The 17,104-nt window shown below is 46.0% G+C and overlaps 1 protein-coding gene across 2 annotated transcripts in view; it reads left to right on the top strand.

The window, feature by feature from the left end:
* The window catches only part of GALNT16 (polypeptide N-acetylgalactosaminyltransferase 16), a 191,352-nt gene that overhangs the window by 146,580 nt on the left and 27,668 nt on the right, over positions 1 to 17,104 (top strand). For both annotated transcript variants that reach the window (XM_019519161.1, XM_019519160.1), the window contains exons 4-9: positions 787 to 854; positions 3,537 to 3,602; positions 4,914 to 5,035; positions 7,354 to 7,441; positions 10,032 to 10,116; positions 11,479 to 11,582. In XM_019519161.1, coding sequence (XP_019374706.1) covers positions 787 to 854; positions 3,537 to 3,602; positions 4,914 to 5,035; positions 7,354 to 7,441; positions 10,032 to 10,116; positions 11,479 to 11,582 — 533 coding nt within the window. The remainder of the gene's footprint in view (positions 1 to 786; positions 855 to 3,536; positions 3,603 to 4,913; positions 5,036 to 7,353; positions 7,442 to 10,031; positions 10,117 to 11,478; positions 11,583 to 17,104) is intronic.

Genomic DNA, 17,104 nt, shown 5'->3' with positions numbered 1-17,104 from the left:
GGGGCTACATTTCATAAAACCCAAATGGAGTACCTAAGGGGTATAAATGTCCAAGTGGGGATTAAATGATGGAGAGTGTCAGAAGATGAAATCAGGAAGGGAATATTTTAACACAGACTGGGTGCACCTGCACGTTCATTAATGTGCTGTAGTTACTGCTCATTAAGTTTAGTACTTGTATAACCAAGTACTAAATCAATGCACAGTAATTGGTGCTACTGTGCAGTAGTGCCAGCACACAGCTTTTTAGTGTTGCTAACTGTGCAGCAGCCTAATATTACTGCACAGTAGTGTATTAGCACGGCTTTTGCCCTGCACACTACTGTGCAGTAGGATTAGGCTACTGAGCAGTTAGTATCTTGTGTAGACACCCCCACTGAGTAATGGTTAAACCTGTTGTTTTATTGAAGAGTCTCTTCCTAAGGGAAAGGATAGAAGGCCCCCTATGTGGGAGTTTAGATATACAGCATATTGGACAAAGCTTTAGAAAATACATTGAAGGCAGCAGTCCTGACCAGGGGCCATGGGTGCTATCATAGCTGACCCTCAATAGGTCTCCTCGTGCCTAATAGATACAGGTGGAGGGGGCAGTGCAGTGGTAAAGAAGGTGGCCAGTAGCACCCTATTATATCATTACCTCTCAGAATTCCTCAGTTAATATGTAGCAGCCACTTATATGTCTTGTCAGGCTTACAGACACTGCAGGCAAAAGCCTTTATTGATGCTTTCTATAAGTTATCACAGTGATGATGAGGGTCATTTTTTTTCCATCTTGGATTCCTGCAGCGTTCTCAACCGCACCCCTGCCAGTCTCATTCAGGAGATCATTCTAGTAGATGACTTCAGCTCAGATCGTAAGTACCTATTGACTTCTCTTCCTTGGACTCTGTCTTTTGCCCCTTTCTCTTGCATTTCCTCCTTCACTCCTCCTCCCCCCTCTCCCTCTTGCTCTTGTGCCAGTTGGCCAAAGAAGAGAGGCTTTTTCTTTACCTAGTTTGCTTTCCATCCATGGCAAAGAGGCCGTGTTTTCATTTTGAATATTTTCCTCTGATTGTTTCCTCATTTAACCTTCTCTTCTTTGTGTCACTTTGGCAGTTCTTGTCAGGTTGCCAGAGTGCTTGGTCTGATCTCATTAAATGCTATCTGATGGGCTGTTTAGGACAAATATGGTGAATGGTGTTCAGGACCAGCAAAGCCTAGTTACATGGTTGAGAGAGAAAGGGAGAGAGAGACTTGACAGCAGAGAACTGCTGCAAAAGCTTGTGTTCTACAGGTAGAGGATGCCTTTTAGCCATGAGTCCAGGCTGAGGGTACTCTAATGCATTACAGAGCCAAGGTCAACATTTGAGGAGGTCCTGGCCAGATCTCCATAAGTGGTCAACCAGAAACTGCCTTTCACAACTGATAGGATTATCCCAGCAACTCCTTATCTTCAGTGGCAGCTGTTGGGTGCCAATCTCTTCTGAAAATACAGCTACTCTATTTAGGTACCTATCACATAGTTGAGCTGTCTCATATGTCTGCCTTCAAGGAGGTGGGCTCACTTCTTTTGAAAATCGGGTTGTGTGCCTCAGTTTCTCCACATACACTAAGAAAATCAGTGTCAGAGCTAGAAAGTGATTAAAAAAAGATCAGCTGTATGCCCATTGGGATAATTTGGCAAGCTAGACCTGCTTCTGTAGGCACTGGCACATGAGAGAGATCACAGCTGACTGCCATTGACTCTTCAGTCCAGATGATCAGGTACCAAATAACAGCTGGGCTTACTGGAGACAGTCCTCAATATGAGTCTTCAGAGTGGCTCTAACTCTCAGCACTGGATCTGTAGTGAGACATCTTAATTGCTCTGTTCTGGAAAGTGATTAGTCAAGCTGACTTTCTGGGCCCACTCTTGTCATAACTTGTAATGCATTCACTGGAACTGTGGCTTATCTGATGCTGGGGCATGGTCCTCTTTTATAGCAGATGTCTAGTAATATCTCAGCAGTCTTTAATCATGAGCACTTGCCACTGCATTTGAATGATACAGCAGCTGCCAAACTGCCCACACAAGAGCAATATTTCCTACTGCGAGTACCCTAAAAATGGAAAAGCCTCTATGCAGAGATGCCAAGAGAAGCATTTTGGCTGGGGGCTTTAATGTTTCTCTCCAGAGCACTGAGGCTGTGAGAGGAGGAACAAAGGGGGTTCTCCAAGACACTGAGAGGTGCATGGGATAAAAGCAGGCAGAGGCGAGGATAGCTGAATCAAGGGAAACAGGGTTGTAATGGCAACTTTTGTTCCAGTAATGTTTGTTGGAGCAGGAGTGGCAGAGAGTGAATTTATATAACCCAAGTGGCCAGTGACTTGCCTGCTCTTACTGTCAAAGTGTGGCCTTCCAGGACTACATGGCCCAGCGTGCACTGTTTCAGCTTAGTGCAAGGTGAAGGCTGCTGTGATCCAAATGAGACATTCCATGCCAGGACATATAGCACCTGTGTTTTGTAAAGCAGGTGTGACTTGGACTCTGTGGACTGTGAACGAGATTCTCAGTTGGATGTCTCCATATTAGCAGAAGAGTTTCCTCAAGGAAGATAGTGAAATCCTCATGGGTTGGATTAATTAGTCAACCAAAAAGCTGTCCTGGAGAACAGATTGTAGGGAACACCCAGCCTGACAACTGATTGCAGGGAAAATGGATTAAAACAGCTAATAGAACAGGTCTCTTTCACCTGTAACTAACTCCCTGGTTCACTAGGCACTGATGGCCTTCTATTTCTCCTGCTCTCAGTTCTGCACCTTCAGCACATGACCCTTTGTGCTTCTGAAATGCTGAGGGTGAGGTGGCTGCAGCCTCAGTCCTTCACAGCATTGGAGTGGAGGCATTGGCTCATCAATTGGAGAAAGGATTGTTAAGCAAGCCATGCTCTTTTGTGCACTCTTTAAACCAGTGGTTCTCAACCTTTTTTGTACCAGGACCCATTTATCCTGACCAGTGCTCCAGCCCCCTAGTGCGTAGAGCATGGGGGGGGGCCTCAAGTAGCCCCTCGCAGGCTGAAACTCTGCCAGCCTGCAAGCAGGGTGTGTATTACAGGGGAGTTCAGGGGGGCTGAGCTCTCCCATAAGAGATGAGCCCCCCTGTCAGATTTGAAAATCATAACCCTGGGGGGTGTCTCATCGGATTGCTCCCTCCAGTAAGCCAGTTTGGTTTTTTTTGTAGACCCTTCCACCCCCGGAGTCAAAGTGTAATTTGAACCTTGTCTGCAAGGGGAAAGCCCCATTTTCCCACATTTTTCTTCTTTAAAGGAGAACCATTTTTAAAGTTTGACAATCCATTTTTCAAGCTTGTTCCCAACCCTTTCATATATTCTTGGGGCCTACGGGTTGAGAAACACCACTTTAGACAATGGGAAGAAGGCCATCAACACAATTAATGTGATATTAAGTGAAAGCAGAGCTTTCCCTCCTGTGGAGACATATGAGAACAGTTCATCAGAGCTCTCCACTGAAGCCAAATAATTCATGTGTTTTTGCCAAACATTTTTCCCTTTCCTTAGCTGAGGACTGCCAGCTCCTTACCAAGATCCCCAAGGTTAAGTGTCTACGCAACAGCCGACGAGAAGGTGAGCATTGGAAACTTTGCAGGTACCATCTGTTCTCAAAGTCATGCCTTATCCCTCCACTCCCCTAGAAGCTATTTCTCATGGTAGTGATTTTATACTTGCAATAAAGTTGAAGTTTTTATTTCACAATCTGGCAGCAATCTGGTTATCAATCCTCATGTTTTATGTTTCACATTGTATATTTTTTTATGCATTCACAATGCAGTAGTGCCCAGAATCCTCAATAAAGTTCAGTTGCCCTCATTGTGCAAGGTGCTGTACAAAACTATAGGTAGACATGATTCCTGATCTGTTTAGCTTACATCCTAACAAGATCTGAAATATCTGAATATGGAAGAGAAGACAACCATATATGTGTGTGTGTGTGTGTGTGTGTGTGTGTGTGTGTATTACACACACACCCCCAACAGTTGGGAAAAGATAATGTTTCACATATATAACATGTTCATAAATTGAGACACTGCTTTTCACTTGCTGTCCTCTAGCTGAACCATTATGAACTGCTTGATGTTGGTCTTGAAAGAGGTATGGAGTTGAAATTGGGTGGTGACTTGACAGATCAGGCCAGGAAGGGGTATCCTAAGCATCAGGGATGAGGTGAAAGAAAGCACAAATTTTATGGGATGGTCCAGCACCAGTAGCAAAGTAGAAAGAGATGCAATAACAAACAAGAGCATATAAGAAGGGAGGAGCCAAGTTGTGAGTACTGGAGGTCTGGACAACCAGCATGAATACAGCAGACTGAAAAGGGTAAAGAAGCCAGTGGAGGTTTTCTAAGATGGGTGTGATGAGATGAGATGAGAAGGGATAGTAACAGCTGTGTTTTTTGTTTTGACTGGATGGTAGTGAAGTGGGTGTGAGCATAGGTGGAGAGGAGGGGGTTCAGGTATTCACAATAGGACCTGAAATGAGCCTGGATGAGTGGATTGGTGACATGGGCAGAAAAGAAAAGCCCACATCCCTGGCCTGGGCTGGCTTCTCCTCCTGGGCTGGTAGGGAACCAGCCAAACCAGCTACATATTTTGAGCCGTAACTTCTTTGCTAACAGTATTCCACATACTAGTTGGCCCTGTTCAGGTTGTGGACCAGTGTAAGAGAACCAGTTAACCATGGAGGAATGGCCACCAGAGTCACTGAATTGGTGTAAATGGTTACATGGGTTGACCAGCAGCAGTGAGAGTCCTGTCATGTTCTCTAAGTGGTAGAAGTGCAACACATTTCTTTCCTAATCTCCCTGCCATGGCTGCTTTTTTACTCTCTCCTTTTCCTTTTTGCTGTCCTCCCCCTTTCTCTACCCATTCCTTCTCTTAGGACTGATTCGCTCTCGAGTGCGAGGGGCTGAGGTGGCGACAGCTGAGATTCTCACCTTCCTGGACAGTCACTGTGAGGTTAATAGTGAGTGGCTGCAGCCGATGCTTCAGAGAGTGAAAGAGGTGAGCACCAACTCTCCCACCCCAGTCCTTACCTTCTACAGCCCCCATCTGGGGCCAGTCTTGCCAAGCAACCAGTAGTTGGCACCATCCATGTGGGTACCAGCATCAAGAATGGGCACCATCCAAACATGTCCCTGTCAAACCTGAATGTTTTGGAGAGGAGTATGGAGTCTATAATAGCTAGTGCAACATGCACCTGCTGTGTATTACAGAGCTGTTCACTGAAAAGCCCCAGCAAACTGTCCTGTTGAGAGGAAGAGGAACGTGAGGTGTAGGATAGGGAGATATCGTAAAGTGTGCCACTGACTCCTACATTAGCCTTCCCTGAGGCTTCCCCCTATGCAAACACTCCCTTTTATGAAGCATACCCAGCACACACTGAAGCATACCCAGCACACACCATTCCACAGTCTCCCTTCTGACTGCTGAACCTTCCCCCTCCTTCCTCTCACAGCTAGTCAAGTCCTCCTCCTGCTGACCCCTGACAGTAAGCAACATGCACAAGCACACATGCACACTCATAGACATGAATATATGTATGCATACATATACATGCATGCACAGCTGTGCGTTTCCCCACGTAGCATAGGACCCTTAAATGTACAGGGGGACAGCCTTTAAAAATGTAGGCTTAAGAATAGTTTAACCTCAAGTTGGAGAAACAGATGAAACAGCAGCATTGGTAGCTCTCACCCTGACTGTGCTGTGGAGTTGAACTGGGGATGTGACAGGACTGCTGAACAACATGCAGTGGAAGAGCAGGGGGACGGGGGACCACTCCCAGCCACTGACATGTGTGGCATTCTCCTTCTCCGGTGGAAGGATTACCCAGATAGTAATAGGACCCAGGAGAGAGTGGGAGGTGCTGACAACTGCTCTGCATATTTTCATATCTGCTCTACTTGATATCAAGGGGAGGAAGAGGGTGACTTGAAAGCTTCAGCTTTTTAGTCCTGTTCAATCAATCCTCCATTTCAGTAGCTCATAAATGTCTGTTTTACTTCTGCTCGTAAAGTCATACTCCTGGCAGCAGCAGAGGCAGCATGGTGATGGTTCCTAAGCAGAAGGGACCTGACAAGTCATTAGCAAGGATGAATCTTAGCCAAGAACTCAGGACTCTGGTCCACACTTTCTGAAATTCTGGGATTTTGGTTGAGTTGATTACAGACATAGGTCATAGGGGTGTAGGTTCAGATGCCAAATTTGCTCCACATTCACAGCATCTTTTTATCTTGGTTTTGGATCTCTCTGGCTGTCAGGATTGATTCCTGAAATGGCCTGTCTCCTGGTTAGTTGTAGACTGAGCCTAAATCTTGCAAGGAATAGACTCGGGCACATCTGGAGATAGTGTTCATATACTGGAAGAATTGACACAAGCCTAGTAAGTCACTAAATGATGAACATGGTATACATAGGCTGAGAGACACTGCACTGACTAAACTGGCCAGAGCAGAAGGAACTCTTTTGAGAACAAGAAATAGTCACGTGATCAGAAAGCCAAGGAAGTTTATAGGGAGTGGGGACTGAGAAAGACCCAATAAATGGCACTCTCTCTGAAGCATGGCCAGTGCATACAGTTTTATCATAAATCTTGTCATGTTTGGTGTGCGTCTTTAAAGCTCCAGCTCCTGGAATCAAGTGATTAAAATCTCAACTTTCCTTTAATAAGAAACACATTTCTAGTCCTCAGGCTAGAAAATGTGACCTGAATGTACTCTGCCTAACACCTCAGACACCAGAAGACCAATAAAACACACCAAGTTTGTTAATTTTAATAAAATCTTATGATTTTTAAGCCTGCCTCATGGTTTTAGGGAATTTGATTCATAATGTTTAGACACTTGCAGTTGACAATACTGCATCTGTATTTGTGTTCTATTAGTTGACTGGTTGTTTGGGGTTGATAAAATTACTCGCATATAATCCAAGCAAGATTTAATGCAACCGTAGGGATCAGTAGGTGCCGATTCTTATTCACAGGACAGAAATATTAATCTTTGGGACTGTTCCGCCAGTCATGTGACCAGGCTCAAAGGGCTCTCTCTTCCTTGTGTGTCTGTGTGTCAGTCTCACGTTGTAAGAGGACCTCAATTCCATTCCCTCATGGACAGGAAGTGCAATTGATGACTATCATGTGTCTTCAGTGGTTATGTATTCATTACCCAGTTGCCAGATTGGAGGCAATGAATGCTGTCTGTGTGATGCTTTGTTTTGTGTCTTGAGGCTGTATGCATCGCTTTACATTCTCTGATCTCCTGTAGCTTTGGCATCTCTTCCCCCAAGAGGGGCCTTGACTTTTCTCTCCTCTGTTCTGGCAGGATTATACCCGAGTGGTGAGTCCAATCATTGATGTGATCAGCCTGGATAATTTTGCCTACTTGGCAGCATCAGCAGATCTCAGGGGAGGTACGTAAGGCTGCCAGCTTGGATATGTTAGAGGGAAAGTGCATGAGGAACAGCTGATGTTCTCTTGACCTTCCCAGGAAGCCAAAGAGAGGTTTTCCCAGCCAAGTTCTGTCTCTTGGTTCTGCAATGCTCACTGCTCAATCTCTTGTAGGAATGAAATAAAACCATACCAAGTCTGTCCTTAGCTTGCATAGATATCTCAGCAGCAGGGAAAGACCAGTCAGTGCTATTCAAGTATTGGCAGCTCAGCACTAAGAGGGATGAAGAAATGTTATCATATCATCCAGGCCCCCTTTCCCCCCCAAGCCACCTCATACCCAAGGGGTATGAGGTCACTCGATAAAGGTAAGCAATCAGACTTCCAGGCTGTAGCCCTGAAGCAGGGATTTAGATTGGTACAATTTGCTTCCTGCCCCACTTGTTTTTATGTTGACAGAGCAGAGAGAACCACTTTTACTGCTTTTCCTTTCCTGAGAGATGGCAGGTAAGAGGAGAAGCAGGGAAGGCAGCGTGGTTGGTAGGGCTCCCTTAGAAACTCTTGAGCCTTCCTGTGTTGGTTCCAGTGAGTGGTAGCACCAGTGCTGCTCTGGACTTTCTGTTGTGTTTTACCCCTTGGGAAGGACCAGCTGTAGTGAAAAGGAGAACATAGAGCTTGCTGGGGAAGAGGGGTGGGACTTGCTGCTCATCTAGGATCTCCCCTCTCACCCTGCACTTAGGCTACTTCAGTCAGAGACATTTTTTGAGTCTGAAGTTTGCTCTCTAGGAAGGATTGGTCAGTGGACTGAAGGTCTAGGCAGACATTGAAGAGAGGTCTGCCACAGTACAACCCCTGCAGTGCTCAAGACCAGTATTCCCAGTGGCTCAAGGATGCCCACTGACACCCAACCCAAACCCTCCCGTGATTGCTGAGCTTATCTTTATCTCACAGGCCAGCAGTCAGAGTGTACCTGGAAACTTGCCTACACATGCTGCATACACACATGCATGTATAGATTCATAGATTGTTAGGGGCTTGGAAGGGACCTTGCAAGATCATTGGGTCCAGCCCCCCTGCACTAGTAAAGACAACTGGGGTCAGGTGACCCCAGTGAGGTGACTGTCCAGTCTCCTCTTGAAGATTTCCAGGGTAAGTGACTGCACCACCTCTGGAGGGAGCTTATTCCACAGTCTGGACACCCTGACTATGAAGAAGTTTTTTCTAGTGTTAAGCCTGAAATGGTCTTCCAGGACTTTGTGGCCATTACTCCTGGTTTTCCCCAAAGGTGCCCTGGTGAACAGTTGTTCGCTGAGCCCTTGATGTATTCCCCTGATATAGTGGTAAGCTACTAGTAACTCCCCTCTCAGCCTTCTCTTTTTTATCACCCTGAGCCTGTTGACATTTGCTTTTTTGATATATGCCCCCCCACCTCCTCCTGACAAAGCACATATACCAACCCCACTCACACTCTCCAATATCACCCTCACTCTGATGGAGAAGTGATGAAAGTAACCACTTCCCTCCAACACCTTTGCTGACTGAGTAGCAAGAAGGGCTAACCAGCAATACCTAACTACCAAGAGGTCACTCAAGCAAAGTCCCTAGGCTGATCCTCCTTTCCTAGCTGTTGCATGTACCTGCATCCGCTCCATGATTCCTGGAAAACAGTACAACAGCCAGCTGGCAGCTTACAGACAAACTCCCTGCTCTCTGTAGATCCCTCTTGCTACTCCCTGCAGTATGCAGCTATCTGGACTTCCTTCTGTCACCTGGGAAGTATCCTAAAGCTGCTCCTCCCTGCCTTTAAATCCTCCCTCAGTCCTCCCTGAAAAACATTCTCTAAGCTCTTATCCTGCTGTCGAACCCTTCCACCAACATCCCTCTTCCCTCCCTCTCTTTCAACTGTGTGAATTCCACCTGCCAACATCCCTTCCTATCATCCTCCTTGCTCTCAGTACCCGCCCCATTGCTTGACATTGTTTTAAGGATGACACTGAGCTCAGGTCTCAAATATGGGGCAACAAAACAAGTGACAGAACTGGAGAAAGCCAGTTACAATGACCTGGAGCCTTTCTTCCCAGAAACAGCCGCATCCCACTGAGAGTGTTGATTAAAACCTCATAATTTTGGCAGCCAATGAGGCATTAGACACACTGGCCAGAATACAGCAGCACTAATTATCACATCTCACTCCAGTGACACACTCCAGAAGATCTGAAGTGTAGTTGAGCACAGACAGGGACTGCTGAGGGAGGGGAGTGCTTGGGAAGGGGTCGGGGGGTGATACCTGGAAGCAAAGCAGCTTCCTTGCATTCTTTTGTAATGGGATAAACTGCTGGCTAATTTGAGATGGGTGAAGACTGTAACTCTGGGACTTTCTGTTCACTGGTGTTACGGATGGCTCCATGAAGGTCCAGTATTCTGGGCTGCCTCCTGCTGGCTGATGTGCAGAGTAGCACTGGCACTCTGGTGTTATACTTGCCGTGGGCAGGGATGCAACAGGCAACCCCACAACACCATGGCAAGGTGAAGATGGGGATCAATCATCATAGGGGGCGGAAGAGTGTGTGCGCAGAACAGGATTCCATTCCTAGCCTTTTTTTTTCTTCTCAGGGTTTGACTGGAGCCTTCACTTTAAGTGGGAGCAGATCCCCATAGAGCAGAAGATGTCCAGGATAGACCCAACCCAGTCTATCAGGTACCAGTCTCTGTTGGGTTTGTGTAGCTAAGACTTCACTTTGGTGATAGAGTATGCACAAGAATTTGCCTTGCAGAGATGAGATGCTGTCCCACACGATAGTGCTTTGAGACACTTGTCATGTGACATATTTGAAGAGATATTATGATGTGTCTGAAAGCTGTGGTTTATGATTGTGTTACTCCCTGAGCAATGTAAAAAGGAGAGTGATAGTAAATTAAGTGCATCTACAAGCTGTTGCAGCCCATTCTCCCTGTCTATTTATATAGCCCCCATCGCTCACCTGTCTGAGTGCATCATGTCTCTCCAGTAAGGTAAGAAAGCGGCATTTTCCCAATTTTACAGGCAAGGAATTAAGGACTAGAGACACTGAACAATTTGTCTGGTGTCAGACAGGAAGTCAGTAGCAGAGTCTGAGAACTTAACCTGCAACCACAAGTGGTCCTTGAACACTCATATTTTGGGGCAAGGTTTTGACAGAGATGGGAACATCTACCAGCTTCCCTGTTTGTCAGAACAACTGCTGCCTAATTCACGTCTGTGTACAAAGCTTTGAGAAGTTTGGTATGTGAACAATGCTGATGCAAAACCAAAATGCTTGTCTATTTAGACAATAAGGTTCCTAACTGTAGGACATTAAGAATTGGGTAATATCCTTTTAAATAGCATTAGAGACTTTGTCATCCTTACTGATTCCTGCTTTCCAGAAGCCAAAAGTGGGGTGCATTTGTAGCTGTGTCCTGCATGTTTTATGGCAGGGGGGTGGCCATCCTTCAGCATGTGTGTCACAAGTAGCACAGGCAGCCTCTGTGGCATGTGGCAAATCAAGGAGGGGAGAAGCACTACAGTGGTAGACGGGGCAGAAAGGAGAAAGCAGGGCAGTAGGTCAGGCAGGGAGCACAGGGCAGGAAGCTGAAACCAGAGCAGCAGATGAGGCAGGGGAAGGGGATTGGAGTGGCATTTGGGGATCCTATGGAGCTAATTTATGGTATACTTGCCAAAAAGGGTGGATCCTACTGCTTTATGGAGTCAGTAGGTTGTTCGGACTCTCCCATGCACACATGCATCCTTCATATGCATGCGAAGATGGACAGCCTGATGACAAAAGTACAAGATTTAGAGTAAAGAGCTGAGTCCTGTTCCCAACCCTGCTGTCTCCTCATGGTGAATGAGGCAGAGAGCTAGGACAGGCCAAGTTTTGTCCAGCCATAAAATGGAGAAGATGAAGTTGGGGTTATGAGGCCTGACTAACTGATTAACTAAAGTGTCTTGTGACTTTCAGCTGAAAGGTCCTGTGCAAGTGCAAAGGGGTTTGTATTTGTGGTGGTAATATTTATTATGTTTGCCCTTCCTTTTCTCCAGAACACCTGTCATAGCAGGAGGCATCTTTGTTATTGATAAGTCCTGGTTTAATCACCTGGGGAAATATGACACTCAAATGGACATCTGGGGAGGAGAAAACTTTGGTAAGTTATGAATTAACTTCTTCATGCCCCCTCCTTGCATTTCCTTCCTACATCACAGAAAATGACTATAGGGAATCTTGAGGGTGCTTCATGGTTATTTTGGGCCTCATTCAAGTGCTGCTTGCAAGCAGATGGACACCTTCCATACCTACAGAATTGCCCCCCTTGAAAGATCTGTGTATCACCCTAAGGTTACATATGCTGAGGTAGGCTCAGTGCCAGTCAGATGTGTATTACTGGCTTATTTGTACACAATAGGTGTAAATTCTTTGAGGTACACAGCCCTGACACAGCAAAGCCTTTTAGGTATTGTCACAGTGTTTACTTTTTAATATTACAGAGGTTATTTTTATTTACTAGTAACGTCAGATCTTTGGAGGAGTTTCTCCTTCCTACTGCACTCTATTTTTATACAGCTCATGAACTTAAGGGTCATCACCACCTTTTAATCTTCCTGTACCCTTCTCTTCCTCCAATAAAAGTGAGTTCTGTCTCAGTTTGGTGTCTTCCTACTATATCAGACTTTCTAGTGAGCAGAATTTGGGCATGGTCTGTTTAAAAGGGGACTGTAGCAGGGCACTAAAGTGCCTGCTACTGGAGGCGGTGTGACGAGCTCAGCTGCCAATCCCCAGGGCAGCACAGGTGTGGGGTTGCCGTGACAACCGGTCTGGTCAGCTGACCAGAAGGGGGTAGGACCTGGCCTTTATAAACAACATAGGCCGAGGCCAGAGCTCAGTCCCCCTCTGGCCGCCAAAGAGAATGGAGCTTGAGAAAACCCTGATGGGGAGATGCATGGAAGTAAGCCAGGTTGGCCAGGAATTTATGTTATAGCCCAGGGGCTTGTGTTCATGGTTTTAGTTGTTGTGGCGCGAAAAGCACAGTGTCACCGGAGGTTTGGGCGAGGCTGTAGGGGTGGAGGAGGCCTCAACAGGAGCCCCCCAGTAAGGTGGGGGTGCTCCGAGCGCCAGGGAGGGGGTTGTAGTGGGCGCGAGAAGCACGGGTAGGAGCCCGGTGCGGGCTATGCAGACACGGGGAAGAGACCCTGATGCGGGCTATGCGAGCACAGGGAAGAGGCCCAGTGGGCGAGGGCGCGAGAAGCACGGGTGCAGGAAGCACGGGGGGGCACGAGAAGCGCGGGTGCGGGAAGCACGGGGGGGCGTGAGCAGGGCGCGAGAGGCGCAAGAAGCACGAGTAAGGAGGCGCGAGAAGCATGGGTAAGGGCCCCGGTGTGGGCATGGGCACGAGAAGCGCGGGCATCAGAGGCATTGTGCCAGGGAGGGAGAAAGGCAGCCTCCCTTTAATGAACTAAAGATCAAAGACGTGGCAAGCGAGTGATAGAGGGTGCAGGAAACCTGATCTGGCATGGTCGGCAGGGGTGCGAGGGGAGGACACGGCACCCCAGGCCCCCGCCCTGCCACAGGGACTAAACACAAGGATACTTAGCATCTGAGGAATTCAGAGTATAATGGCAGTATTATTTCTATAGCAAGGGTCTGAGATCTTCCTCCCCAAACCTAGCAAAGATGACACAATTCTAAGGTCTGCTTTCTCCCAAATGAGATGATGTTGTTGAAATAAGGGGGAAATAGAAGACTTAAAAGTACTGAAAACAGATTCACAGAGAAATCAAGTATTAGAACAATGTGCTGGGAGAAAGGAGAGGAGAAGCATTAAAATAACTAATTTATTATTTATATTTCCTGTTAAATAAATAGGTACAAAATAAATCTATACATAGCTGTGCCAGTGTTTCTGTACCTTTCATAGTAATAAAACAGATCCCTCCTGGCTGAAAGGATCTAGTGTTTCACAGTGCTTATGCTCACTCTTAAGTCATCCCAAGAGTCACCCACATGCAGGAAATGCAATTTGGTCTTGTCTGTAGAGCTCAGGAGTGTGTTTCATTAGAGAAGTAATAGCTTCCCTAAGAAGTCAAGCTACAGTGGCAAAGCAGTCTTCTTGTGGCTGCAGTTATATCAGCAAAACTGCATTTTTCTGCCATTCCACCACACCTGAACAAAGCAAGTTGTGCCAAGAAAAAGAGCCGTTTTGCCAATATAAGTTTGTAAGATTACGACTGGGGTTTCTGATGGCACCATTCTGTCAATTGGGGATCACCTGTCTTCATGGTCTACCTGACACAGTCACGCTGACAGAATTTGGTGTGTTTGGTGCTCTGCTGGAATTCCACCATGCAGCAACTGCAGGATTATTGAGAATACAAAGCTGCTAACAATTTACTGTATTCAAATTATATATCTATTAATACATAATGTAGATGTGTAGATGAGTTCCCTTTAAAAAAAGCAAACAAGTTGTATGTCCTAGTTAAGGATCAGTTGAGAAGGCAAGAAAATAATGCAACCATGGGAGCTTTGTTGTAAAATGAATGCTGTCAAGTGACTCGATACTGTGTTTTTTCGAATTCTCTGTAGGTGCCCATCTCATAAATTAAATACAAATATAAAGGCCTGCTCATCTCATCTTGACGCACACATAAATACCCACCAGGTAATAGGAGGATAATAAAATAAAAAACCCTGTTATGCCAGTGCTGCAAGCTAATCATTAGCAGAGTATTAAGGGCAGAAACAGAAGTTTTCCGATAAGCAGACACCTGGGGCTGCTGCCTCTTGCAACAGAACTGAAATGCTTTTGAAAAAGCAAATGATAGTGTAACCAGTAACAGAATGTCCAACTGACACAATTTAAGAGTAAAATACACAAGAGTCAATGGCTGCTTTGCTTATCTGCCAAGACCTTGCTTCCTTTCCTGATATCACAGACATTTGAAGGAGGCATTCCACCCCAATGCTTGTTTAGAGTGTCAGTGATGCTATGAACAGCTCATCCCTCTCCGCCCCAACAACAGATAGCACTGGTCTAGAAGCAGGGCTTTATTTCCCTCAGACTTTTAATATTCCAGCAGTAGCGTAGGGACACAGCCAGACCCCTAGGGCACAAAGGCAGTGGCAACTTCTAGTTTCTGCACGAGTGCCTAAGGCCCCCTTAAGTTGGTTCCTGGAGCAGTTGCCCCATTTGCCCCACCTTAGTTATGCCACTACACCACAAAAGTGTCATGGCCCCTTCCACCTCTGACCCCGTGTGGCATGCACACACACAGACATGCAGTTTCTTACTGCAGTTGTCACTAGCCCTCCTTAGACTTTGATAGCCTGACACACACGGTTCCCATTCCAGCCTTCTACTTTCTTCCATACAACTGTTTGTGTGGGACCTGTAAGCACCAACAATGGAGACAGATTATTTATTTAGGTGTTTGCTCATTCTGTACTGCACGCTAAGGAGTGCACGGTGATTGTTCTCTACAGCATTTATGAGTAGACACCGTGAGGCAGAGTTCTCTGCAGCGAGCAATAGTAAATCAGTCTCCTACTTGCCCACATGCCATTACTTGGGGGTCGGACTTGAAGATCTACAGGGTCCCTTCCAACCCTACTTCTATGATTCCATGACTTGCATGTTGAGCTGATTGAGCCATCCACAAAGTCTCTTAATTGTTCTCCTTTACATTCCTCCATAAATATTCCCTCTGCTGGGATGTCTCCAAAAACTTGGCAGGGGCTAGGCAAAGGGTGTCTAGTGACCGCTGCTTGTTGACACATTTCTCCCATTACATCGAGTTCCTTGTCTGTTTGTTATATTTGCTTCTTGTCGCATCCCTTATGGTTCAACTATAGGTTCAATACAACACAGACCCTTTATGTTTGTACAGTGCCTAGAAAAATGGGGCCTAGGTCTAGGACTTGTCCTACCTTAATGCCAATATGAATGGCAATAATGAAAAATAGTTTTGTAAAAAAATCAGAGTGTATATATTTTAAGGCTAGCCTGTAGCCTAACTTCCTGAAGAAAAGAAGCCAAAGAGTCTTAGCCAGTAACTTTCTGCATCGAGCCAGTTGTTCCACTTCCAAGGTTAGAAACTGATTCTTATTGAATTTTTTAAATAGATATTGAAGTGCTTGTATTTTTTTAAGAAAAGCATTATTGAATGGTGGTTTTTCATTTGCCTTAAAAGAGTTCTCAAGAAAAAAAAAAGATTTGTTGATCAAAACCCAGGTTTTTGGTAAATTCTGATAACATTTTTAAATATCCTCTTTCTCAAAATTTATATAAAAATGATATTTTTTCATGAAAATGAAAATTTAATAGTGTCAGTAATATTTTGGGGGGGCAAGAATCCTTGTTTTTTATAGAGGACCTTTGTGACAAATGTTTTGCTTGAAAATGTGCCCCACTGTCTATGAAAGTGAGCAGGTTAGCAAAGGGACCTGGGTGTGGGTGAAGAACAGCTGTCCTGAGGAGAAATATTAAGAGGGAGATTTGCACTACAATACTCTACTAGCTTTATTTCAGCTAAGAGACAGGAGTGAGTTGTTAGTTACTCAGAAATCTTCTGCATGTTCAGCTGTGGGTTAGCAGGAGTCTCTTACAGAAAATGGAGCACACCAAAGTGCTTAAATCATCCTAATCTAGACTGGACTGAAAACTGGAAAATGCACAGAGGAAACAATCCTACACTTCTCCCTAGGGAATGTGCTAAAGCACATAATGGATCTTTTCCATCTCCAGTTTTTCTTCTACATTGGAAATAAAGAAATTTGGATATAAGGATGGATTATTGAGTTTACTGCATAATATTTTTGGACTGTCTTGCCTGCCTTTAAAGATCCTGCCTGCTCAATGATACAGGGATGGATCGGGAGGGGTGTAGTGACCCAGTTGCAACTTCTCTGCACTGTAGGCCAGAGCCAGCTCTCTGGAGGGTATGCTGGCTGGCTCCAGTTCTCCTTGGCCCTGGACATCTTGGTCCCCTGAAGGGTCCAGGCAGAAACTGAGGTCAGACCATGGGGGAAAGGAAGGGATGGGGAAGTGTAGCTGGATTTCCTGGGCTGGCGGGGGGTACGGGAGGCCTGCCTGCTGCTGCTTCCACGTCCCCTGTCAAGTCCGGCAGCTCATGCAACTGCTCTCCACAACTGGAGCCTCAGCTGGTTGGGGACATCAAATGGGACTGTGTAGGGAGTAGGGGAAGGAAAGAGGGACCTGCCCACTGCCCTGGCTGCCCCCAGCTGGTGGGGGAGCGGCTGCTTGTGTTAGGCTCCCCTTGGAACAGCAGTGGTGGTAGGTGGGTTCCACTTACCTGTTCCCTGCCTGGCTCTCCCTCCCCCTGGTGTCCCTCACTGGCCTAGAGGCTCCAGTCATGCCTCACCCCCATGCCTCCCTGGTCTGAGGGGCAGAAGGTGGCATCTACTGCACCCCCCTTTTTTCTTAAGGTGGTGTTGGTCCATGCATGGACATGGACACACTTCAGTGGACACACACGAACAGTCCTGGAAACTCTAGATCCAGTTAGCATGTAAACAAAGCACACGTGGGTATGCTTGTACAAATATTAGCCCAGAATGAGTTAGAAAACTGTTCCAGGAGAGAAGGTGCCAGCTGGATATGAGGCCAGACAGAAATTTCAGGCTTCGCTGTAAAAAAAAAAAAAAAAAAAAAAA

Source organism: Gavialis gangeticus, unplaced genomic scaffold (genome assembly GCF_001723915.1).
Source record: "Gavialis gangeticus isolate Ggan-Ray unplaced genomic scaffold, GavGan_comp1, whole genome shotgun sequence".
Lineage (NCBI taxonomy): Eukaryota > Metazoa > Chordata > Crocodylia > Gavialidae > Gavialis > Gavialis gangeticus.
This window is presented reverse-complemented; position numbering and strand designations above follow the sequence as displayed.